The sequence below is a fragment of the Strix aluco genome, chromosome 1 (genome assembly GCF_031877795.1).
Source record: "Strix aluco isolate bStrAlu1 chromosome 1, bStrAlu1.hap1, whole genome shotgun sequence".
Classification (NCBI taxonomy): Eukaryota; Metazoa; Chordata; class Aves; order Strigiformes; family Strigidae; genus Strix; species Strix aluco.
In genome coordinates, this window is record NC_133931.1 from 119,886,210 (window position 1) to 119,911,226 (window position 25,017).

General features: G+C 36.9%; 1 protein-coding gene across 14 annotated transcripts in view; it reads left to right on the top strand.

Annotated features, from left to right (window-relative positions):
• ARHGAP12 (Rho GTPase activating protein 12) overlaps nt 1–25,017 on the top strand; it is an 81,206-nt gene that overhangs the window by 47,130 nt on the left and 9,059 nt on the right. For 6 of the 14 annotated variants that reach the window (XR_012624174.1, XM_074832837.1, XM_074832878.1 and 3 more), the window contains 9 exons: nt 4,848–4,973; nt 8,797–8,871; nt 11,637–11,698; nt 13,299–13,380; nt 15,326–15,448; nt 20,246–20,350; nt 20,699–20,797; nt 23,399–23,501; nt 24,513–24,632. Coding sequence is in view for 13 of the 14 variants with exons in the window: in XM_074832837.1 (XP_074688938.1) it covers nt 4,848–4,973; nt 8,797–8,871; nt 11,637–11,698; nt 13,299–13,380; nt 15,326–15,448; nt 20,246–20,350; nt 20,699–20,797; nt 23,399–23,501; nt 24,513–24,632 (895 nt within the window). In the remaining variant the exon portion in view is untranslated. The remainder of the gene's footprint in view (nt 1–4,847; nt 4,974–8,796; nt 8,872–11,636; nt 11,699–13,298; nt 13,381–15,325; nt 15,449–20,245; nt 20,351–20,698; nt 20,798–23,398; nt 23,502–24,512; nt 24,633–25,017) is intronic. The other 8 variants (XM_074832870.1, XM_074832887.1, XM_074832800.1 and 5 more) reach the window with 5 other exon arrangements.

A 25,017-nucleotide genomic window follows, 5' to 3' on the forward strand; every position in this document is an offset into this window, starting at 1 on the left:
TGAGCAGTGCTACTTGATTTGGGGTAACACACTGTGTGTGTTGACATTCATAATCTGCTGTAAGTCAGTGCACTATCATTAGCAATAATAGATCATCTTCATGTTCTTGTCAAAATTGGGGATTGCTTGGCAAGAGTTGAGACAGTCTCAGCCGATATGAGGATCTAGATGGTTTTTAAGGACAAAAGTGCAAGTGATATGACAAACCTGAGATAAGTATGAGAAGGCAGTCAGATTTTTTTTTTTTCCCCTTTCTCTTTAATGTGTGTATTTGTACTCAAGAGGCCTGGTCTGGTCTTCCTCATTTGTCCTGATATTTGGTGGTTCCCACCCCCCTCCCCTCTTTCCAAATAAGGTGAGAGGGGGGTGAAAGTGCCCCCAGCTTTTTCTTGGGCAAGCAGCAGGACCTGTGACAATCAGTGCTGACTTGGAGCTCTTCTTCAAAGATCAGCCATCGTAGTGATCCTGAGGGTTAGAAGGTGAAGCAATGGATGTCCAAGGCAGAAAAGTGAACGAAGTGGGTTATCTAAGATGTGTCTTTCAATCACTTGTGCATTTGAGGTAGCACTGCTTGTCCCAGTGGTCTTCTCCTTCTGCATAGGTTCTGTTCCTTCAGTGCAGCTGATGCCTTCAACTGCTGTCATCCAGACATCCTATGGTAGAGAATGAGGAATCTTCTTGCCCTAGAGAAAGAAAGAGAATGAAGTCCTTAAAAAGACTTATTTATTTATGTAGGTTTAGGAAAAATGTATTACTGATTTAGTTAAGAAAAGCAAAAGCTGTAACATAGGTGTTAGGTCTATCGGAGCAACAAAAAAGTTTATTCCAAGCCAGTGACAGTAGTAGCACTAAAGAGTGGATTTGTGTTGAGGCAACATTTAAATTTTTTTTAAAAAAAAGTCTTTTATTTCAGACAGTCTATTGGGATAACTGCAGATAACATGGTAGACCATATAAGGTGCTAAAGAGTACTAGGATATCAGAGTATTTTTAAATGGTGCTGTTTTGATCTCTGATTGCAAGATGGGAGAGTAAAATGCTTAACTTCAGGGAATTTGCTAGCTCTCACTGTTGGTTGTTTCCCACTCTTTTCTCCCTTCACCCACCCAGTTCCTTTCATCTGAATGAGGATGTTGTTAATGCAAACCAAGAAGAATCTTTTTTTTGTTTCTTAAATCTTGACAGATCTGTGTCTCTATAAGAATGCGGACAACTGCTACAAATAACTCAGAGGTGTTACATTTATTTCAGTCACAATTAGGCTAGGACAGAGCCTTGTGCCATGCTCGGTTAAAATAAATATAAATCTCTCAGCCAGATGAGAGGGTTAGAAAATTTTATACAGAGACAAAGCTTTTAAGTAGCTGGTGAAGGCATTGAACAAATTCAGCAATGACAATAACCCTGTGTGACCTAAATTTACACCACTGGTGTCCTTACCCTACGCTAAGAGCTGTTATAACAAGAAGTCTGTGTTACTTGGTGCATGCAGTCAGAGTGTGAAGAACGCGCTCATGTCCTCCCTTCCTCATAGGAGATGCTCCCGGTGAAATGGGGAACAAACTGAGGTGATGTGCTGGAGGGGTTAATGTAATGGGACAAATTTGAGTTTGTGGAGGATTTTTCAAGCAGCAGTAGTGTGTATATTTGGAGTTGTGTGCTACATTATCAGAAGCATTAGAATTAAGAAAATAGTATTGCACCATAAGAAGACGCTATTAAGGTACATGGTGTAGCAGAGATTGCAATAAAACTGACTCATTCAAGCCTACACATCAGACAAAGTATGGCCCTTGCCTGATCTCTGTCTTCAAGTTTACACCAAGGTGTAGGCATAGAAAGCCTGCCTAGTCACGTAAAAATAAGATTTTGCATGAGGGAAGGAGAGCCCAACCTAGTTGCTTATTGTTGCTGATAAACACTGGGAAATATAATTGTAAATGCCGGTAGGAGAGGCAACAGCTCTGCAGGTAGGAGTCCTATGGAGTGTCAGTAAATGAATCTGACCTGAAATTGTTCTGCAAGGCTTTCTGAACTAAGGAAGATTGGGTGGGGGCAGACCAGAGTATGAGGGGTGGTGTCTGACCTGGCTAGGCTACTAGCTCTGACTGCTTCTCTCTAGCTAGTGGACTCTACCTGATCTAGAGGATGGCTAGTTCCATCTGATAATGCAGAGTCTGAAACAGTATCTGTATCACACTGTGATTCTCTTTGGAGATCACAGATCAATTAATTTATTTTAAAAGCGGAGGCTTGTCTTGAGCCGAGAAATGCATAAGCTTTTTCTTTTTTTCCCCCCTTAGTAGTGTGTTCTGCTATTTGTAATGAATAAAACAAACAAACAAACAAAACCCCACAACATAAACACCTGAGCAAAAAATCAGAGAATAATTTGGGTCGGAAGAGACCTTAAAGATCACCTAGTTCCAACCCCAAAATGTTTACTTGATGCCTCTATTGTTAGAAAATGGGGAAAAAATGTCAAGGGTTCCCTTTAAAGACTTGTCAGTTTACTAACACTGTTTGTATCACCAATGCAAATTATTTAAGCTGCTAAGATACATATAGCTGAAGTGTTCCTGAGTTGTTAGCAGTGCTTTGTTAATGAGCTCCGTATAGTGTTGCTTTGCTTTCTTGTTAAATATGTTTTGTAAAACTAGAATTTCATACTACTTTACGGGTCCTTTCTCCTTCAGGATGGATGTCTGTTAGATAAATTAACTCCTGATGGCTTGTGATGGTATCAAAGGCACCTTTTAAATACAGATCACCTGTAATTATGCATGTGTCCATGTCCTAACTCTTAACATAGACTTAAATTCAAGATAGATTACTTTAAAATAAGTCTTTGACTGTTTAAAGTTAAGTTCCTTGAGTTTCTCAAATGGAAAGTGCATGGAGATTTCCCATAAATAATATTCACCACTGTCACTGAAGTGTAAATCTATTTCTGAAGTAAATGGTTCTGTTTCATAGCAAGAAATATGTTTGAATTTCTCACTTAAATGTGTTAACTGCTGTAAGGAATGCTGGTTTTGGCAACCTTCTGTGATTTAGACATAGTTTCACTGAAAATGTTTTAGATTTTAGTTGTAATATGGGTGGGCAGTTCTGCTGCATATTGCTTAGCTTCCTGCCACAGCTTGAGTTGTAGGAGCATCTGCAGAGTGGATATTGCCATAACAAGAATGTAAGCTAGTATTAAGATTCCTTGCAGCATGAATGATGGTTCAGCTTTTGATTTAACAGGGGGACGAACTGAGAGTTGCTTAAACCTCACCATTGTAAGAAAGCAGTTGTCATGTGAGTGTAAATGTGCTGAACCCACTACAAAGTCAGTGCTATTTCAGAAGTGAGTTTCTGCAATGATAACCAATACATTTCTGTCTGTACATGAACTGCCAAATTTTATTCTCAGTACTGCAAGATCCATTCACCTGGGAGTGTTTTACTACTCTTGTACATACTGAAATAATGTAATGAAACACTAAAGTTATTTACCTTTTTAGCATCTGTTGACTTATTTGAGCATTAATTCATAGTAAAACACAAAGCTAGCACAAGCATAGTGTCTGCTGGGGTAGTAGTAATGCTGGTTCTTTATTTGGGCAATAATGTAACTGTTACGCAGTTCAGCTTAAATTTAGCATTTATGTTATTTAGGTTAAACATTGCCATGCTCTGTTGGTATGTGTAGATATAGGTTACCTGAGGCTCTGAGCTTACAGTAGGAATTAGTAACAAAACTGTAGAATTCAATGTGCTTGCAAGGATTACAGCTTTAGACTTTTTAAATTAAAAGGGCACTTGACTTTCCTTTGTTACTTCTTACCAAGTGGATTCTAGTCCTTTACCTGACTCCTCAATACTGCCTAATGTTTCTCTGTGCAGATTTTAGTCTTCTGATGCTGAATAGAAATAATGAGATTTTTTTAATGACTTAAAAAAACCTCATACATTGATGTTGCCTTTTCTTGTTTGTATTTTCAGCATTAAACAGTGTTTGAAATATTTTTATATTTCTTTATAATGCTACTTCAGTGTTGGTGCTGATGATTTAAAATGGCAATGCTACTAATAAGTGTGTTGCAATGGTGAGATCTAATTAAATGCTGGGTCCTCCTCATGTCTGTCACATCTTCTCAGCCTGTGCATCTTTGGATGCTCTTGAGTTATTAGAAAACCCATGTTAGGATAAATCCATTCTCTCCTTGGCTATTACAGTTCTACTGAGTCTTAAAATTATTTCCTACTAAATGTTACTTTCCATGCTTATGTACATTCCACACCAGGAAATCCTTTGATTAGTAATCTGATGTGATTATTCTGAAAAACCAAGTCCTCACCCTGTGTCTCCTCTCTTAGGCATCCCAAACCTTTGGGTCAAGGAGAATTGTATCCAGGCAATCATAACTCTCAATCTAAATACCTTACTGCAGGATAATGGGGTTTTCCTTCTCTTACATGAGAGCTAGACAGGTGGTATGGTACTGTCGGTGCAAAATGAAGAGTGAATGTTTAAATCTTGTATTCTAATTCCTTGATGGTTCTCAATATGCTGGTTGATTGCAAAACCAACAGTAGGTTGTTGCACAAGAAATCAAACATCTCTCTGCCAATGGAGAGTATTATCCCAACAGGCCAATCTTAGTTACTGCCTTAGAGAGGACTACAGCAGAAAGGACAGTTCTGAAGACTAAATGCAAAATAAAACCAAGGCTATTTCCACATCCTTGGATGACATTGGGAACCTGAAAGCTTGCACTTTTAAGGTGTATAAATGGTATGTCCAGGTCTTGTTTGCATGAATTAAATTCTACTTATAGTTTGATTTTTCTCTTCTTTAGTATAATGCTTCACCACAGCAGCAGAGAGATATAATAAAGAGTAGGAGTCTGGACAGGAGGCTACAAGAACCAATAGTTTTAACAAAGTGGAGGCACAGCACAATTGTGTTGGACACCAATGATAAGGTAGGAGCAAGTTAAACAGCATGCTGGAATACCAACTGTTTCTGATATGTGAACTATTTAATCTAACAGATGAGTATGCATGAATTTCTGAAATCTCTTTTCTTATATTTTGTTGTATCATTGTGTATAACATTAGAGAAGCCAAGGCCTGTTTGGTAACTTTACTGCTGTTACTTTGTGAGTAGTAGGTCTTTTTTCTTTTTACCCTTGAAGTATTTCAACTAGTGTTTGTTCAGGGTTTGGTGTGTACAGCCATTTTACTTATAATTGGGAATCTCCCAATTCAGTTTAGACTATGGAGTGTAAGTAGAGTTTGAATTCAAGAATTATGGATGTGGGTGAGGTTCTCATGTAAGGTATAGTGATATTTAATGCCTGGATGTTTTAATTATAGGAAACACAAGTAGGAATACACTTGCAAGATTGCAGATGAATAATTGAAATATTCATAGAATTGAAATAAAAATTGCACTTGCTAAAGTAAAAACTATGCCTTAAAGATGTAAATAGTAGTAGTATACAGTGGATCTATCACTTTAATGCCTGTTCCATTGACCTCCACTGTAATAAAGAAAGAGGAAAAGCTGTGGGTGGTTACAGCAGGGTTGTAATATTGTTGTTGAAGGACAGAGGACAGTATTGGAAGTGCTGAAATGCTTGGCTTTGATCCTGTCAGGAGCTGAGCTGGGTGTTTAGTCTGGAAAGAGCTGCTGGTCCGTAACAACAAAAGCTGTTTTCTGTCCATTCTTAGGGCATGTTCTTGATAGTCTATTTTGGGCTGTACAGTAACAGATTCTGTTTAGGCCAACAAGGAGACAGAGCCTCTCCCTTGCTCTCCCTCTGCCTGTCTTCCTCCAGTTTGATTTTTGTCCCAGTCATTTCTGCTTGTGCTGGGACATTCTTTCTACCTGGGGGTTAGAAGTGTTGATGTGAGCTGAGCGGAGAGGAACCGAAGCAGGTGTTGTAGGATGGTGACTTGCTGTTTTCAGTAATCTTTCAGCAGTCCATCCCAAGATTCTTGGAAACTGAAATACTTGTTAATGCTGAAGTCTTAGCACGGGTTACTCAGAATGAGCTACCAGGAAATGACATTGTAAGCTCCCTTTTTCTAAAGATACAGGGAAAAATGAAATCAATGTAGATTTGGGAGTATGGAGAAAAGTCTTTTAAGTGAGCCTGTGTAATCACAGATGTTATATTCAAAACTAAATGGACAAAACACAGTAGTTGCAATGAAAATGGATCTGCTGCCCACAATGTTACTTGATTGACCTGTTGCTTCTGGTATGTCATGGCTGGCAACGAAACACCACATAGATGCTTGCTCACTCCACCCTGCCTCTGCTGTGGGACAGGGAGAATTGGGGAAAAAAAGTAAAACTTCTGGGTTAAAATAAGAACAGTTTAATAAGTGAAATAAAATATAGTAGTAGCAGTAGTAGTAATGGAAATAAAGATAACAAAAAGAGAGAAATCAAGCCTGAGAAAAGACAAGTGATGTACAATGCAGTTGCTCACTGCCTGCTGACCGATGCCCAGCCAGTCCCTGAGCAGTGATGGACTGCCAGCCAGTCTTCCCACCCACCCCTGTTTATATACTTCTAATGGTTTTCCAGGTTGAAATGGAGTATAGGAGAGTGGGTTGTCATGAGTTGACTTAGTTCCTAAGAATAGGATTTATTGGATTTTATCTTAAGCTTTTGAGCTGTCAGTTTAGAATATATCATATGTGGTGCTGAGGAGGCAGTGAGCTGTGCTTGGCTGGAGACTGTGCACCTGTAGGCATTAGTTTAGCTCAAGTGATTCTGAAGTCCCCTCTAGAGCTCCTTTCCCCGCCCTACTCCTCCTTATGCATCCTTTTGCACTTCATGAGAGACAGTCTAGATGGCGTCCTGATAGATCAAAGCTGAGTGGACACTTCTAGCCTCATGTACAGTTTAGGGAAGAGTTAAATTTTTATTTTTTGGTGTAAGATTTACTTCTGTTTTGGAACAACCTTTATGTAGTGCTGCACTGAACAAAGAAGCTCTTGTAAAACAGTGAATAAGTGGAACTGTTTACTTTTCTTCAAGACTCCAATGTTCAAATGCCTAGACCTTAAACCTAGTGAAGCAAGCATGAAAGTGTACAAATGCCTGGTGTAATAACCAAAAGAAACTGTATTTGAGCCATACTTGTAAAACCTAAGTCAGTAGCTTAAAGTTTCTTTAATGCTTCAAAACATGGAGGCAGCATGCATTTTTTAGCAATAAGGAGACTATATAGTTTCATATAAAATATGATGTTAATGCTTTGAGAAAATTAAAAATGTATAGAGGAGCAGTAAACTAGTGTTTTGTGGAAAGGCAAAATCTGTTTAGTGCATTGATGCACCTGTTTTATTACCACTGTGCTGGCAGGCACACAGTTATATATTCTTCTTTAAATTAATATGTGGAAAGGGACTAGTCCATGACCACAAATACTGGATTTCTTGTTCCAGAGTTGCTTAGTGTATGAAAGCTATCTCAAAGTCAGAATGAAATAGTAAGAACAACAACTGGTATTTGTCTGAATAGGCATATCAGCCCTAAGTTAGCTTTTTTAGCTGACTCCTAGGGAAACTGTTCTTTTTATTTTCCTTGTTTTTTTCCTGGGAAAATGACAGAACTCAATTCTATGAAAATAGGCCAGTCAAAAGAGTGCTTAAAAGTGAAAGTATGGGTTGCCATGGCTGATAAGAATTTGTTGATATCGAATGTACATGTTAACCATTTATTGGCTGTGGCACATATCTGTATATAGTCATCAGCTAAACAAGTTGGTAAGCAGAGGAAATAATACCTTCTTGGGGTAGACGATGTTGATTTCCTTTATTTGAACTTTTTTTCCCCCTCCCTACGGACATCTGAAAATACAGAACATTTAGGCTGTTCTTAGGATTGCTGATGTTCTCTGTTAGGCTACTAAAATAACCAGTGGGCCACTTCTATAGGTAGATTTACAAGTGAATTTTAAAGCACGGATGTGCAGTGTTATGTAATGCTGGAAAAGCAAACTGACTTTAGGAGAGCTGTCAAGGGAATTAAAGAGGCAGGGGGAGAAATGTGTTAACAGTAACAGAGAACAAGTGATGTTTTTCTTCTGTTTGAAATTCTTTACCAGATTTTCAAGTGGTGTATTTGTGCAGAGCAATCATTACTTTAGAGGAAACATGCGTTCCTTTTTTGTTCTGGATGGGCCGTTTTTCTAGTTTCCAGAGATTTACTACTTCTTTTTGGTCTGTAGTTAACATCTAGTTTAAAACAAAAACCTGAATGTCTAGAAATTCAGTGCTTGATTGTAAGGAAATTAATGTTCATGACTCACAAAAATTAATAGAGCTGGTATATGCTTCTCTACATATAGAACAATTTATTGTACTAATCTCGTATTTACTAACCAGAGAGACATAATCTGTTCTTTAAAATCTTGGTATTTATTATATGGTGCCCTGTAATAAGTTAGTATTATAAATGTGCTTCATAATTTGATAGCTATGTCATATAAAAAAATCTGCCCCTTAATAAGGATGAAAGCTTTGCTCTAAAATGTAGGTATTGATATTTTTTCAAATGGATATGTGCTAATTAACCCAGTTTGAGTGTTGTCTGTAAATCTTGTAAGAACACTGTTTAGTAATCAGACTTATAATACAGTTATCTGAGAATATCATGAATGCTTTAAAAAAAGTACACTATTTTGTAATGTGTGAATGTGTATATATAAAGTACCTCAGGGTTAAGAAAAATTAAAAGAATTGTAAGAAAGAGAATAACTTCTGTTACCTGTTTGAATTTTATAGGAGTCATCAACTGCTTCTAAGGCCAGTTTTCCTGAAAATGAGTCCTCTCCTTCTTCACCAAAGCATCAAGCCACAGTCAGTATGCAAAGTGTTTAAATAGATAAGTAGATGTTGTAGAAACTGGGCTATTCATGATTAGAGAATTGAGGGTAAGCCTGCTTGTTATTGAGAAAAATAATGGGATAAAACTATTTGAAGGCCTTACATTTTAAAAGGAATGCATTGTATCCAGCTGTGCTTTCAGAAAAAAAGGTAAATGTCTTTGGTGATAGGAGACTAAGTTAAAAATGCACTGTGGTATAAAGTTATGTCAAATTATATAGAAGTCAGTTTACTTCCTCCAAGAGTCATAACTTCTCACCTAGTAACTTGGAAGGTAAAAGCAGAAACAAACTCACCCTCTCCACAGAATCTCTCACTGTCAGTAATCAGTAATAGTTTGTAGTATTTGATATCTTTATTTTTCCCTTCTGTTTCAGTCTCCTTGAAAAGACATAGAGGACCTGGCATTAAATAAACTATGCCTTTTTGGTTTTGATTCTACTAACTACTGGGAGGAAAACTTAAGCTTGTTAAACTAGTTATGAATGTTTAACAGATTTTTTTGCTTGAGTTTATATTTTAAATGTGATCATTGCTTTTAAGCAGTGGGAAATAATTACAAATTTTTATTTTTTTTAAATTTTGGAACTGTACAACAGTAGCATTGAAATATATGCCTTGACCAATTTTAGCAGCCGTTTAGTAGGTAGCTCAGGGCACTAAAGGCACAACTTCTGTTTCATTCTTACTCTGCATGCAGAGGAATGGTTCTCTGGCTTATTCATGCTAATCCATTCTTACAACTCTTCAGACAGTTTTGCACAATAAAATAAACATTGTTTATTAAGCAAGCATAGTTGATAGCCTTACACACAAGCAATTATTACTGCATGTATCCTAATTTCTTTAAATATGGCTCAGACCTTGAATTATTAAAATTGTATTTTGTACAAGAACTCACTACTCTAAAAGAGAATAGAAAGCAAGGATCTGTATCTTTAGCTGTCCCCTGGGATTTGAATATTACAAAGAAAGCTGGTGAATTTTTGTATATTTAGATACTTAATTTGCTTTCCACTTCCTTTTCCCTGATTACATTAATTTTCCCATTAGTACCCCCTAGTGTTGCTGCGAAGTAGGACATATGATACTTTTTTGAATAATAATTCTTTGGAGCATTCCCACTGCTTTCACCAGGAGTAATTTATTAAAACCACAATTTATTTGAGAAAGTGGGCATGGGTTCCTCAATCACTGTGAAAGATGGTGACAAGCCCTTCCACTTACTAAAGCCAAAGTTTTGTTAGAAGGGTGCAATGCATAGGACTGTTAGTGGTAGTCTACATGGATCACTAATGAAGTGACGTAAGAATGGGCTAGTTTTTTTTCTTGGGAAGAGGGGGAGGGAAGTGCCTCATTTCTTCTATTGAAAATATCAGTTTGGGAAAACAATGTATATATCACTGGCTTGGGAAGGCATTCCAGCCTAATGGAGATACTAGATTGAGTAAGAGTAGCAGTTACCACTTGGACTGAAATAATATCTGAACCACCAGCTAAACACTATCATCCTTGAAAACGTCTTTTTTATATTTTATGTGCTGTGCTTGAGACAGGTAAAATTTTTAAGGTTCATGAAAAACAGATCTATATCTTGAAGAGTGTTGTTGTAGTATTCCAGCAAAACATTTCTCTTTGATACTGTATTCTGCAGTTATGGGCCACTTAAATTTGAGATTTAGAGGAGAATGCTGAAGAGAATATATCTTCATTTTCATTGGTTCTAAAATTGAGGACATTTTTGTTACGATAAAACTAATTTGGTTCCTTTCCCTAGTTGATTGTTTCAACTAATAGCTTATTTCTTAAATTAGGAACTGCTACAAGGTGTTACTGAAAAGGAATTGCTTAAAAAAAATAATTTAACATTCCTTTAGCACCATTCACTGGTTGGACAAGGCTGGAGTGACAGGAGAAAATTATAGAATTAGTTACCTCATCTTGAGAGTCACAAATGGTATAAATCTATGGTTTTCTTTTTTATCATTATCCTTTTATATAAATTCCTTTATATTTTATTATTTTTGCATAGAAACTAGAAATATTCACTCCAAATATTTGAAACTTGCAAATACTCTTCTTGTTCAGCGGTGTTCTTTTTCCACTATTCACTGACTGATGTCCAAATTTGTACAGAGACATGCCAATATAAATGATTTTCATTAACAAGATATAACTAAGTAGTTTAAAATTGTAATATTTTGCTTGGGGATAGGAAAAAATAGGACATCAAAGAAATGTTTCACTCATCTGTTTTTGAAATGAGTGTGTTATAATTTATGCATTTCAACGATGTTTTTTTCAAAATACGCAATTATGTTAAAATAACTTGGAAGAATTTTTTCAGAGAATTTAGGCTGTTTGTTTGTCAGCCATCTCCTTTTTTTAGTAAAGGGCACAAACATAAATGTGCTATTATACAAACCATTATAAATTTATGTTTTTAAAATTTCCACTGTCTAGTAGCACAAATTATTTAGTTTGACTTGTCTGAAGAACCTAGGCCTTGAAGAAGGAAAACTTTTTATCCTCTGGATGGTAATGAGTACTTTCCCAGAGGAATTTTGATTTTGCTGATCTCTGCATATTTAAATAGACTTAAGACAGTTTCTTGAAGTTATAACATGGGCAAAGATGGGTCATTGCCAGAAACTGATTATTTAGGGGATTGAATTCAGTGCCCTGATAGCAATAGAAGATTTTCTTCTGTATTTGTTATGTTTTGCTCTATCTTATAGGGCCAAGAGAAGTACGGGTTATTGAATGTGACAAAAATTACAGAAAATGGGAAGAAAGTTCGGTAAGTCTTGGACTTCTAAAAGTACATGTGCATAAGAGTTTGTGTAAGGTATCTGACTTTTATATTAGAACAGCATACCGGGTTTTGCAGTATCTTATTTTTTTAAGCCTTAGATGTTTTCCTGTAGGACACAGAGTTTCCTTATCCCAAAGTATGTGTTTCTCCCAGTGAGCTAAATATAGCGGACTTCAGAGAGCCAGAGGTTCATGTATGCCAGGGCAGTGGTTTCCTGAAGGTGTACTGATGAGAGACAGCTCTTTAAAATGGGATTGATTTGTTTGTTTAAGAGAAAATCTCTATAGGTTATAGCCTGTCTTGTTCCTTGGGTAGAATCAGTGTAAGAGGGGCTTTCAGACTTCCGCTTCATCTGCTTTAATTTCCAAGGAGTATACATGTCATGAGCTCCCTAATTCTTCCTTCTCTCTGCTTGTGAAGGTTTTGAAGCAGAATATATCACCCAACGTTGATGTCCCTGTAGGTGATGAATAACCTCATTTCTAACTTCCTTTCTCTGCCTCACAGGCAGGCATTTACATTATAAATCATAATGTATAATCAAGTAACGGCATCTCACTTTGACTCTTCGCAAAACACCAGAAATCTGTGTTAAATACTGCATAAGTGTGGCACATCTTCAGATTTTAATTCAGTTGACTTTTTACTTTGTTTACTTATAACTTTTTTAATTTAATCTTTTAAGTCTAATACTGTGTAGTTCAGTGTTTCCCAGACTTTTGATACATGAAGCATGCTTTTCCTGAGGATTAAATAGTCTGTACCCAGCTGATAGTCCAAAGCCACCCTGACCTAGTCCAGTGCAGCCGAGCAGCACATCTCACCCCCAGTTTGGTTCCTAAGAGCTTGGTAGGAAAGGGTGGACAGTGGCTCATGTAAGCTTCTCCTAATACAGTATACTCTCACCATTTATGTGGCATCTATTGGAATCATTGATCTGGATTACTGAGCTGCTGTACAGAAAGATGCAACATGGCCATCCTGTCACTTTGCGAGCTGTTGAATAATAATTCATGTTTGGGCAATGGGAATAGATTGTCAGGTCTTGTCAAGACTTTTATTTTTTTAATCTCAGGAGGACAGGTATTCAGGCATAAAAGCAAATAGTTAGACAGCTGGAACAACTCATTTATTCTTTTTCTGCATTTTTTTAGATGTGTAGCGAGTATTTTATTGCCAGTGTAAATGAGCTTATTACATAAACATGGGACACTTGCATCCCAGTTAGATGTGATCAATCAATTTCAGAACTATGCAGTACTTTGGCATAATGTACTAAGTACACAGTAGGATGAGCATTCCAGATTAGCCCCTTTGAAATTATAATTGTATGGTGTTCCTCTTGGTGAATTGCTTCCACTACTGATTAGCTTTGTTTGATTTAGACTTTGATGGTCAGGCTGGGACTGTTAACATATGGTCCCTTCTACAAATATGATAGCAATTAACACTAGCTGATGGCACTAATGACCGTATATATGGTTAAGTACATTAACATACAGGCCAGCTGGGCAACAATGATTGACAGTTTAAATATCTACTTTCAAAGTCAATTTATCTTATGTTTGTTTACAAATATTTACAGAAAGAATTGGATGTCGTCATGGGCAGTATTACAAGGTTCATCACTGCTGTTCACTAAAACCCAAGGAAGTGGAACTGGCTGGGTAAGCTCAGGAACAACCCTCACCCTCATTTAAGTGTTAATCACATAAAGCACAATAAATTAAAGCCCTCTTATTTGTAGGGCTTAATACTGATATGCACGCATAATTTAGAAAAAATAAGTGTCTTTAAATTCGCAGGAAAGTAGCTTAATGTAGCAATTATGGTGTAGAATGAGGAGAAAACCAGGTGTACTTTCTTGTATTTCAGAAACATTTTTATATTTGATAAGTAAGAAACTGATAGAGGTATTCAGTTGCCCTGTAAACTTACAGTTTTTGCTGCAGGACAAATATTTTTCTATTCCTCAGTGATGTGTTTGTCTAAACTGTTTGTTTTACCATTCTTGGATATTTTTTCATAAACTCCAGGTAATTTTGAATGTGACACATGTAATAAAGTAGTCTGATACTTGGCTTGTTGCATTGGACTACTTGAATAATGTAGTATTGTTGTTGTATTTAGTCTTTGCCTTCCATATTTTGTTTTATATCTGCATAGTGCATGAGAAGTATTTGTATCTATTTAATTGTCTGATGAAGACCTTAAGAGAAACATCACACTGATGTTGATGATTATTCAATTTTTACATGATCTCTCATTTAATAGCACTATAATTAAATTTGCTGTATTTGTTCAGCTGCATTCCTACATAAATAGTTACAGAAATGGTTCTTTGTGACTTACCTAGTTTTGGAGGTCTGACTTGTGATCTGCTGTAATAACTAGAGGTCAGATTCAGTATTCGTTATTTCAGTGTATATGTTGTCTTGCTGTGCTTTGCTGATCTTTCTACTTGGCTCACTTCTTCCTGCTGTGCTTCTTTTTGGGTAGTGAATTGGTATTGTCAATTCTTTTCTAAAGCATTGAGTTTGTTTCACAGCTGTAAACATAATTTTTTTGCCCTTCCCTTGCTGTAGAAGGGGTGGTTGGAAAAAAATGGGTGAGGATGGATAAATAATATCTGGGGTAGAAGAGAATGGAAAGAGTAAAGTTGGGCAAAATGGTCAAGCAGAAGGAAAAGAGAAGGGAAGGAAAAAGAATAAAGGCATGAGATAAGGTAAATTATGTTGTCTGGTAGGAGCTGCACTTGACTTCTGCAATTTACTTTTATAGCGAAGGATCCAAAAAGTACTTACAAAACTAAAGTCTGTATATGCATGTTTGGAAAGTAAAAAAATTTCACCTGAGAAACTAATCAAGTTCCAAAAACTATTACAGCTACTAATAATCCAAATGTAGCTGTAGGTCAAAAAACCAGCAGCTAAATGTTGATATCATTAAAACACACAGTGCTAAACTAAGATACTGTTTATGAATGTGTGATACTGTTAGGAATGAATGTGGGCCCAAATGAATTATCCATAAAAGATAACAATTTTTGTTTATTGCTTAGAAATACTAGTGTAAGTTGTGTTACTCCTTCCAAATACAGTCATTTGGTGGGGGGAAAAAAAGGCATAAATTCTTCTGATACTTTTGCTCCACTTAAATTATCATAGTCACAGTATTTCCGTACAACACTGTCAGGTATATGTCAAGTATTGGAGCTGGATCAGCAAAACAAATATCAAGAGTATGAACAGAATAAGGTGAAGCTGGAAATATTAGAGAACCTCTTCCAAGGACTTTCTGTTGTATACCTGCATATTCACAGTTGACTTTGTAAATATATAATTAAATATTCAGCACACACTCTTTCCCCTCTGTGTAGGAACTTTTTTGGGGGTGTTAAAAATTCCACCTCACGTCTCAAACTTTAATTTGTGTCAGTATTTTAATAAGGTGAAGTCAAGTCTAACAGTTTGACATATGATAAGAATTACATTTCTTATCTTATGAGAAGAATATTTGTTTAGTGTTCATCTAGTGATTGATATAACCATATCTTTTTTTGGTGTGCATTGTTTTGTGACTTCATCAATTTTCTTCCTTTTTCTCATCAAGTCATTTTGCCAAGGGGGCTCAATTCCTGAGCTCTTGCTCTCGCTGCTTTCTTCTTGGAAAAATGCTCTCAGTCGTCGACCTGCTGTCACCTATGTAAACGCTGACCAAGTTTCAGCTATCACTGTATGTGTTCTTGTTGCATGCCTCTTGTCACTGTAAGGCTCTTTACCACTAATCTTGAAAGTAAATTTGAATTTTTCCAAGGTTTAAGTTTTGTCACTTCATATAACACCTGTGTATCCTGTTTGCTGTTTTCTGAAAGCCATCCCAGGTGCAAATTAACACAAGTGTATTGCAGTAATCCTGTAACTGTTCTAATGGAACAAAGTAAAAATTGCTTCTGGTTCATCAGTGCCAGAATTATAATCCCAAATTTGTCTACTATTTGATCCACTAGTGTATTGACTAATGAACAGTATGATATGGTCAGTTTTTTAACAGATATTTTATGTCTAATTCTCTAACACAACTAATTTAGGATGTTTGTAAGATGCCTGTGATACCTTTGATACAATGATGTACATGTTGTTGGTTAATTCTAGCTCTAATTGGAATACCCAAAAATGTAAATGTTATGTGTAAAAAGCTGAAGGAAAAGAGCTCAAGGATGTTCTGGCTATATGCCACGTACATGTAAATTTGTAGGACTCTTCTATATAAAATGTAAGCATCTATAGTCATGGTTTGAAGTGTAGATGCTGAGCATAGAAGTGCTGCGTCAGCAACTGGTAAAATGTTGGTAGGTAATATGGTGGCTTGTGCTCAAGGTGGATGAGGAAGAATTTAGATAATGATAATAGGGTTAGAAATAAACAGGCTTGACTGGTTGTATAATTGGTTTTTAATATCACTTTCTCAGCACTCTTGTCAGAATCAAACTAAAGCTTTCATGGAAGAAATCATATGCTAAAGACATTAAAAGCAATGTTTCAGTAATTTGACTTCTTGAGGATTTTGAAACATTGGTGATGTTTAAAACTATTTTGGTATCTTGGCTTGTATTTCCTGAAGAGTGGAGGGAGAACTGTATGTTTTGAGCTTAGTTAAGATTCATGAGACTTCTAGAATGTACCTTTATTTTTAAATATTTTTCTGGGGTGGGAGGGGGTGGGGGAGTAATTGCAGGCTTATTCAATTAATCTTGTGCTAAAAATTATGCAACTGCCTTTTCTTTGTCAAATTCATTGCTATGTATCTGAAAGCCTGGAACTGATAATTTGTACACAGTTTGGTATCCTTTAAAATGTTACTTTCTATAAGGAAATTCTGATTATTTTTTTTTTTAATACGTCTTCTCACAGAAATTTAAATTTTCAACTGTTTAAAGAAGGTGTGTCTCAACTTTTGGTGTGAGTTGCAATAGCTATTGCCAACTTTTAGTGATGGGGCTTCATAAAACACACCAAATGGTAACTGCTTAGAAGGATTCATCTGTCAACCTTCTGTAATAGGTGCATGTCTTCAGTGTCAGCTACAGTGGTGGTAAACCAAAATTGGGTAAACTTCTCAGACATCAAGAAAATAAATGGTCTTCAAGGTTCATCTGGGCAAACTGTTGTTTACTGTGTTATACCACTGTGTTTATTATAGCCAAGGATGTTATATGTACGTTACTACAGTTCATTAGTATTGCACAGATGATTATACAGGAGCTCAGATGATTATCATGAAAACTATTTGGAATGCAAATACTCCTACCAGAGTCTGGTTTCAAAAACCTTTTATCATTTTGCTGTGACAGTAAAGAATGCATTTTTCTGTTTTTGTTAAAGCTGTAAGTTCTGAAGCTCCCTTACCAGCCACAAAGGAGCACCTGTCTCCTCAGCCCTATTTCTCCAGTCCATCCATGGGTGAGGAGAACTTGGAATTAAAATGTTCTACCCAACTCTAATTAGAAACAGAATTATGGCAATGGCAGGTGTCATTTGTACATCCAAAGTCTTCCCATAAATAACATCCAATTCTGTTTCCAAAGAATTCTGGAATGTATTACAATACAGACTGTGTGGCTTGTCCTGTGGAGGCTTCCAGGACTTGGAGAACTCTCCTGAAAAGATTGAAAAGGCCTTCTATTTATTGATGGCAGCACACATCTTCAAGGCAGTCCTTAAGCTACACAGCATCTACTATGTCTAAAGCAAAAAAACCTCAAACCCCCTATTCATTCTAAAAAGTAGTTCTCTCTGCCATATAACTAACATAAGCACATCCCAGGACTCTGCTTTTTTTTCTAGCAGAAGCTATTAGAAGTGATTCAGGACAGCTTCATATTTAGGACAGCTGGCAGCACCATGTATAGACCTCTCCCGCTCTTTGTCTCGTACTGCTGCGCTTTCCAAACTTCCCAGACAGCTCAAAAGAGAAATCAGTAAGAATAAGGTTTCTGCTCAGTAAGAGCTGAATTGATCTGGATCAGTGCTGACATGGTAGTTCACTCTGTTTTGAAAAAGCAGAATTTGTCTAGGTGGCAGCAGATGCTAAAGGGAAAGGTTTTCTTTTTACTGCTCTCCACAAAAGCTGCTTGCTTCAGGAGGGTTTGATTTGCCTTTAGCTAACCCTTGTATGCAGAAGGTCTGAGCAGCCCTGTACAGGACTTGCTCCTGGAAGCTTTCAAGGAGGGAAATGGCTGCTGGCATCTTGTTTTCATACACCCAGGAGCAGAAAAGAACCTTGGCAGGAAAGCTCATAGGAGAGCCTTGCATGCTAAACTTAAAATTTCTTTGAATAAAGAAGTTAAGTTTGTGATGAGTGTATAATGTATTGGTATATCAGAGGAGCTTTTCAAAGAGACTGGATTATTTGCTTGGGTTTCCCCATCGTTGGATCTCACGCAGCAGTTTGAGTACTGCTTGTCTGAAGGAGCAGGAGAAGACTTCTTTTTTTCCCCCTCTGAGAAATTTAGCTTCTAGTTTTTGGCTTGTTCTGTGCTGCTCTGAAATGCTGAAGGGAGTCGGGCCAAAAAGGTGGGTAGAGTGCAAAGGTGTTCGAGGTAGTCCTGCGATCTGTCAGATGGGGAATTCAGCAAGCTAATGTATTGGAGGGCTTTCCTTTTGGGGCAAAACAGCAGTGACCTGTTAAATTTTTTGTTGTTGTTGGTTGATTTTTCCCGTAGCAGGTCATCTCCTGTTCTTATAATCATCTGGGCGGAGTTTTTAATGAATCTCCCCTGACCCTGCAGAGGACTTGGACACTAGTCTCCTGCTCTCTCCAGTGCCAAACTCTACACATTGATATTCTCCCCCACCCCCAGCACACAGCAAGATTGGTCTAGGCTGTCAGGAAGTGTGTGGCTGGGGCACATTGGTTTTATGTGAAGCAGTTACATGAATCTCTCTTAAATAGGCAGCTGCTGCATAGCTGCCTACAACTGCAAGAGCCATAATGGCCCAGAGATTGTTCCTCTTCCTGTGGGCTCCACTGCTAAGCTGAGCCTCTCTCAAAAACATTACTATAATTAATAAGAAATGTTCTTGGATGAGGTATCTGAGAATTAAGTTAGAAGTAGAAGGGTTGGTTGGTTGTTTTTTTTTTTCCCAAGTGCTGGTTGGCATTGGGTAAATTAGAAATATTCTCCTATTCTGATATTTCATAGGTAAAATAAAGAAGTTAAGATGCTACTTTCCATTCAACACTTAATTGCCCTTAGGACTCAAGGCGGGGAGATTTTCCAGTGGTAAACAGCCTACCTAAAACACAATTAGCATTAATTAACATCCATGCTGGGAATTTAATCAGAAGCAGCAGATCAGTTCTGTTTTCTGAACTGTTTTTTCTCCCTTTGGATACAGCTGTTCTTGTACAGGCTGGGAACTTGTGTTTGCAGCAAGGAGATTGTCCCGGGGCTTATGGCCTCCAGAGCTGTCACATCAACAGCATTCGCACATCAAAGACTTTTTAAAGAAGTAGAAATGAACCTTTCTGATGGATCAGATGCTACAAGCTTCCCCTAGAACTCCAGCATTAAATTCCTGTGCTACAGCCAAGTGACTTACAGCTTTCCCTGCTCTGTGTCTTACTTATTTTACTCATAATTAGAGCTTTTTGTTTGTATGGGTCGTTGAACTGGTTTCCTTGAGGAATGATATATCAAAGCTATGTGGTGTAGGTAGAAACCCTAGTAAAAGTACTCTATTTTAACAAATTGTGATACGTAGTATATAAATGTAAAAGTAGTAGGTAAAAATAGCTCCCTGATGTTTTCCTTCAATTTTTTTGAAGTGTTACTTGTGGGTTAAATGCTTTTTTTAAAAATCACTTCAGTTATTAGCTGTTTGTTTAGTAGCTAGACAGTGAAATTGAGTTCTGTATACTTGCTAGGATATGCTCCAGTATTGCAATAGAAACGGTACAGAAGAATATAAAATAATGTGAAAAGCATTGTTGGAAATACATATATTATGAAAATATAAAAACTGCAAGTGCTTTTTCAGAGCAGGAGGGATGTGATTCCTGTCTAGTAAAGCTACTGTTCCTGGTCTGATTTTTGGTTTTGTATGCAACCATTGATTAACTGACAGAATGGATTTTTTTGTTCAGTTACTTATTAGCTAGTTTTCTTTAAAGTTTGGGACTATCTTGACTAAAATCAAGCTACAATCGAATGCTGTATGGACTTCTACCATTTGTGATGGGAAAAAGAGCTCTGCTGGAATCTGGTTGGCATTTAAAGTTATGGAATTTTAAGGGGTTTAAGCTGAGCAGCTTTTAATAGGCATGCTTAAAGGGTGTTTTGTGTCTGTTTTGTTTTTTGTTTTCCTGCTATCATGCCTGTTGGTTTGTGGCAAAGTACTGTATTTGTATTATGTTGTATAAATAAATGGAAATAATGTATGTTGTATTTAGAGGATTGCAAGACTGTGTACCTGTTAGGAGTTTCATTCTTTGTTTTTCAGTTTTTCATGATTGTTCCTTTTTTTCCAGAAGTTTGGTGTCAATCAGTCTAAGCCAGAATTTACAGTGGATCTCAAAGGGGCATTGATTGACTGGGCCTCAAAGGACAAATCCAGCAAAAAGAATGTTATTGAGGTGAAATATTTTATTTAAATGCGGAATTATATGTACTTTAATTAATGACTTAAGAAATTTTCTCTAAACTTAAAAATGTTAATTGAGTTTTCTACATTTCTTCCTTCTCAAATGTGGACGTATCTTAGTACCTGCAAGAAATGTCCATTTTTAATATGTCTGTATGGGATATGATTTTAAATTTTAAGCAGACTGTTATTTACTGTTTTCACTGGTAAGTGTTCTTGAGTGACTATATAATATCTAAAAGTTATACAAGGGAGAAATTTAATTTGATTTAGGTAGTTTCACTTTTGAATTCTAGAGTGTTTATCAATTCTGATGATATCTGTTTTTATTTCTTTAAAGCTAAAAACCCGCCAAGGAACTGAGCTCTTAATTCAATCTGATAATGACAGCTTTATTAATGAATGGTATAAAGTTCTTAACTATACCATCAACAATCAGGTATGTGTTTGAATTGTGACGGCTCTATTTTCAAGGTAGTGTTATTTAGTAAAATAATGGATGTAACATCTCCTAGTGCTTCACGTACATCTTCATATCCTGATTTTCTTGAGTGTGGGTAGGAGGTTAAGGATATGGCGATTCCTGGTGGTGACAAGTGAAATATAAATAATAGTGGCAAAGGAAGAAGAATGGCCCACTGGTTTAGGAACCAGGAGATGTGGCTTGACCTCTAGCTCAGAAATGAGCTTCCTTCTGTGGCCAAATACTTGTTCTGTCTCAGTGACCTGAAAGGTTCTGACAGAGAGGGAAGGGAGTAAAGGCAGGAGGACAGCCAAGGAAGTGCTCCGTGACACATGTTAATCTGCTTTTGATACTGCTGTTCACTTAAGGCTGCACTAAAGTGCGAATTAAAAGCCCTAGCAAAATACTGTATTATGTCATCTTATTGGGCAGCATAATGCCAACTATTTAATCAACAGAAAAGTGATCAAGCATTTGCTCTTGATATTGCCAAACAGGATTTGCCATCTTTGAATTCAGAAGAAGTTGGAGGAGATCTTGGAGAAAATATTCCTCTCGTATCCACTTGACTTCATGTGTATTCTTAATTTTTATAGTTACAGGCCTGACTGCTGCTCATAAGCTGCATTTATGTTGCTTTCCATGTCAGTCAGTGGCCTCCATTTCTCTTGGCTCTGAGAGTGTTTTACACATATGGGTGTTTTCCACCCAAACACAGCAGACTGATATGAATGGTTTAGTTTCCTTCTGAGTGCTCATGGTTTAGGCTCTCTCCTGGTATGAAAATGTCATGACCCTTAATAACCAGGTAAGGCAGTCACTCAGCAATACCCTTCTTCCTGTCTGCCCAGTGTTATGCTACTGAGGCCACTTCTTCCCTGCTTAAAATATAAATGAAGATGGAAAGGCTGAGAGATGCTGTGATGTGAGTGAGGTGTTGTGTGTTAGGTTGAGGAAGTGAATGGTGGAATAGAGAGAGTTTATCAGTGCTCTGGAGAAATGGTGATATATTACTGCTGGGAGTTGGTAGCCAGGAGACCTAAGACTACAAAGTAAGAGCTCAGAAAGTACATTGTTAGACTACCTGATAATATGGAGCACTGAAGCTTTGGATACAAAAATCCATCAGATCTGAAACTAATTTTGGTAACTTCATGGCAATAGTAGCTGTGAATCTCTTGCCCAGGACAGAGGGGCCAGTTCTAGTGTGATGAGATCTTCCTCAAAAGAAGGTACAGATTAGATTCTGGTCCCTTTGCTCCTTCAGGCTGCTGTTGTGGCAATATGCTGTACAAGAGGAAAAGCTGTCTGCAAAGGATGTGGCTCCTCTTTTTTACATACAGAATTTTTCAAGTGATTAGATTGGACTTGTTCCATAATACAAACTAGATTCCAGGTGATTTTTTTTTTTCCAAAGCAGTTAATGGTTTCAAAATTACCAGTCCTAAAAAGCTTTGAGGCTTCTTGAAGAGAGCGCTGTCCAAATGGTGTCAGTGGCAGAGGGATACTTAGTGGGGACATTAATTGGGCAGTTGAATATATTGATCTTTGATGTGTAAAAAGGCTTTCCAAAACTTTTGAAAAGCAACAAGGAATGCAGGTGTTTAAAGCTAATATCTACCCTTCAAGGTAAAGTGCAGCTTAGTTGATGAGGTCATGATTCTGCTCATTTAATGCTCTGGAGTATGCAGCCTTGCCTTATTTTTAAAATGTCCTTCCTTGTAGCAAAAGACACTGTACAGTCAGATTTTTGTACCTTCATAGAAGTCAAGTTCACTTTAGTAGAAGTGAAGTAAGAAATAAGTGGTTTTGGAAGGGAGTATGTTGCACTGAGACCAGAGGAGGTCCCTTTTCCTATTTTTTGATATGTCTGCAGTCATGCATGTAGCATAGGTGTGAGGCTGCAGGTGGTCTGTTTAACAGACTCTGGTATCTGCCTCCACACTACAATATGGTCTACATTGTCACTTGACTGTGTTAAATGAGAATATACTGAGAGCAGTAATGCAGGGCAAGAATTTTAGGCGCTGGTATATTTACTTTTTCAGGAGTGAATTTGGCGTATCTTTTGACAGTGTGGAATTTTCCAACTGGTAGTTCTACTTTCTATTAAGAAAATTATAATTACAGAGATAAATAGGATAAATGGTCTTAGAACTGTTTTTTAGACTCTTATCAGTCAGGTGCTTCTGTATTAGGCCATGAAATAGCTGATGTCTGTCTACTGGATTTGGAAAAGAAAAAAACCAAACAACAACCCAAACAACCCAACATTTCTATTGTTTATTGCCTGATGTAATGAAGTATTATCTTGAAAGGCTGCTTGTACTTTGTTCTGTCTCCAGCAAAACTTTATTGGGTCTTATGATCAAATAGTGTTTCTCAAAGCGATTCATTCTGCCAGTGAGAATGGTATAATCTCTGAAGATATTTTAGCTTCTAGAGTTCAGGAAAGATTAAATGTCATTATAGGGAAAAAATGTATACTGTAGAACTATCTACAGGAAATGTTTGTTTAATGGTATATTCTATGAATTGGCAAACTGATCACTTTGTATATCTTCTTAAATCTAATAGGTAGTAGAGTCTGATGAAGCATTAGAAGATGATGTACCAGATTCCCCTGGGGTGGAAAAACAAGACAAAGAAAAAGAGAATAAAGACTCTAAGAAACTTCGTTGTGAGTTGAAAATTTTCCATTAATTGATTTTAGCAATGCCAACTTATTTTCTGAATCTTCAGTGTTATGTGTAAATAGAGGAGAAGTCAAAAGGACAGCTAGAAATGAAACTACTGAAGTCTGGAAACAGGCTTTTATATACTTCATTCGACATCTTGGTGCTAGATAATAGATTTTCTTCCATGTTTCATTAATCATACTTGAAAAAAGAAAAAAGTACCAAATATCTTTAGCTCCTGCTGTATGACACATGAAAAACAGGAGAATAGGCAGTAGTGTAAGGGATTATTTTCAAAGTGTTGTCAAAATGCACAGGAGTAATTTGATGTTTGTTTTCTGACTTGTGTAAATGGTTTTGAATAAGAATTCTTTTGTCCTTTTACATGTTCAAGTAAAACAATTCTAATCAGTTTTGGTTTTTGTCTGTGGTACAGCATCTGTAAATATTTGCACTATTAACTTAAACTGCAATTTTGCCGAGTTGCTAATGTTGTTATATTGGCTCATGTAAAGAAACTAAACATTTTTTATTACACCTTTAGAATTTTAGAGCTAGATTTCTTTTAGCCGCAGAAATTTTGTTCTATGCACAGAAACATATTAATCAGGCAGACTATTTTCTGTCTTTTACTTTTGGGCCTTATATGTAATTTGCAAGAAAGTGTTTCTTTCAAAGTGGTTAACTTGATGAAAGGCAGGACTGGTTTTGAAACATAGTCATATATTTAAAATTCCGCATCAATTCTATATGTAAGCTACCATTTAGTTAACTTCACAGGCAACACTTAGTTTTACAAGATTTTTGTGACAGGGTTGTTCCTTGGTAGTTTGAAAAATGTCTGCTATTTACAAGGAGTTCCAAGAAGTTAAGGAAAAAAAATACAGATGCATTGCAAATTTGTATAGTTTTTAATGTGGTTTTGAGCTAATTTTTTTTTCTAAAAGGTTGGTTCCTTGGCAGATAAATGCTGGTTCTGTGGATATTCATGCTAAATGCATATCTCTTTTCAGCAGTGAAAGCACCAAGCAATATAGATTCCACAGATCAGAAGAAGACCAAAACGAAGCTCAAGAAGTTTCTTACACGACGCCCTACATTACAAGCTGTCCGTGAAAAAGGCTACATTAAGGGTAAATGAACCTTTTTAACAAAGGAAATAATTTGAAAAGCTGAATTTAGTGGTTCATGTGTAAAATGGGGTTAAAATGGTCTAGTTCTAGAGTAAAATACATATATATATATATAGCTGGTTTAACAAAAGTCTTCGATGTATAGTGTAACTGGTGATTGATACTCTTCTGAGCACTGCTACTAGCCACTAAACTTCATGGAGGATGTCCTCTCATTCAGCTTGTTACTGGCAAAACTGCAGTGAAAAATTGCAGGCCCGGGAGCCTGTTTGGACTTGGAGTGCTGCTTAGCTAGAGAGTCCATTTGGTCTGCTCTTCTGCAGATAGCTTGTAGTTGTTTGTGCATGCAAGGGAGAGAAACGTCATTTGGGTATAAAGCTGAATG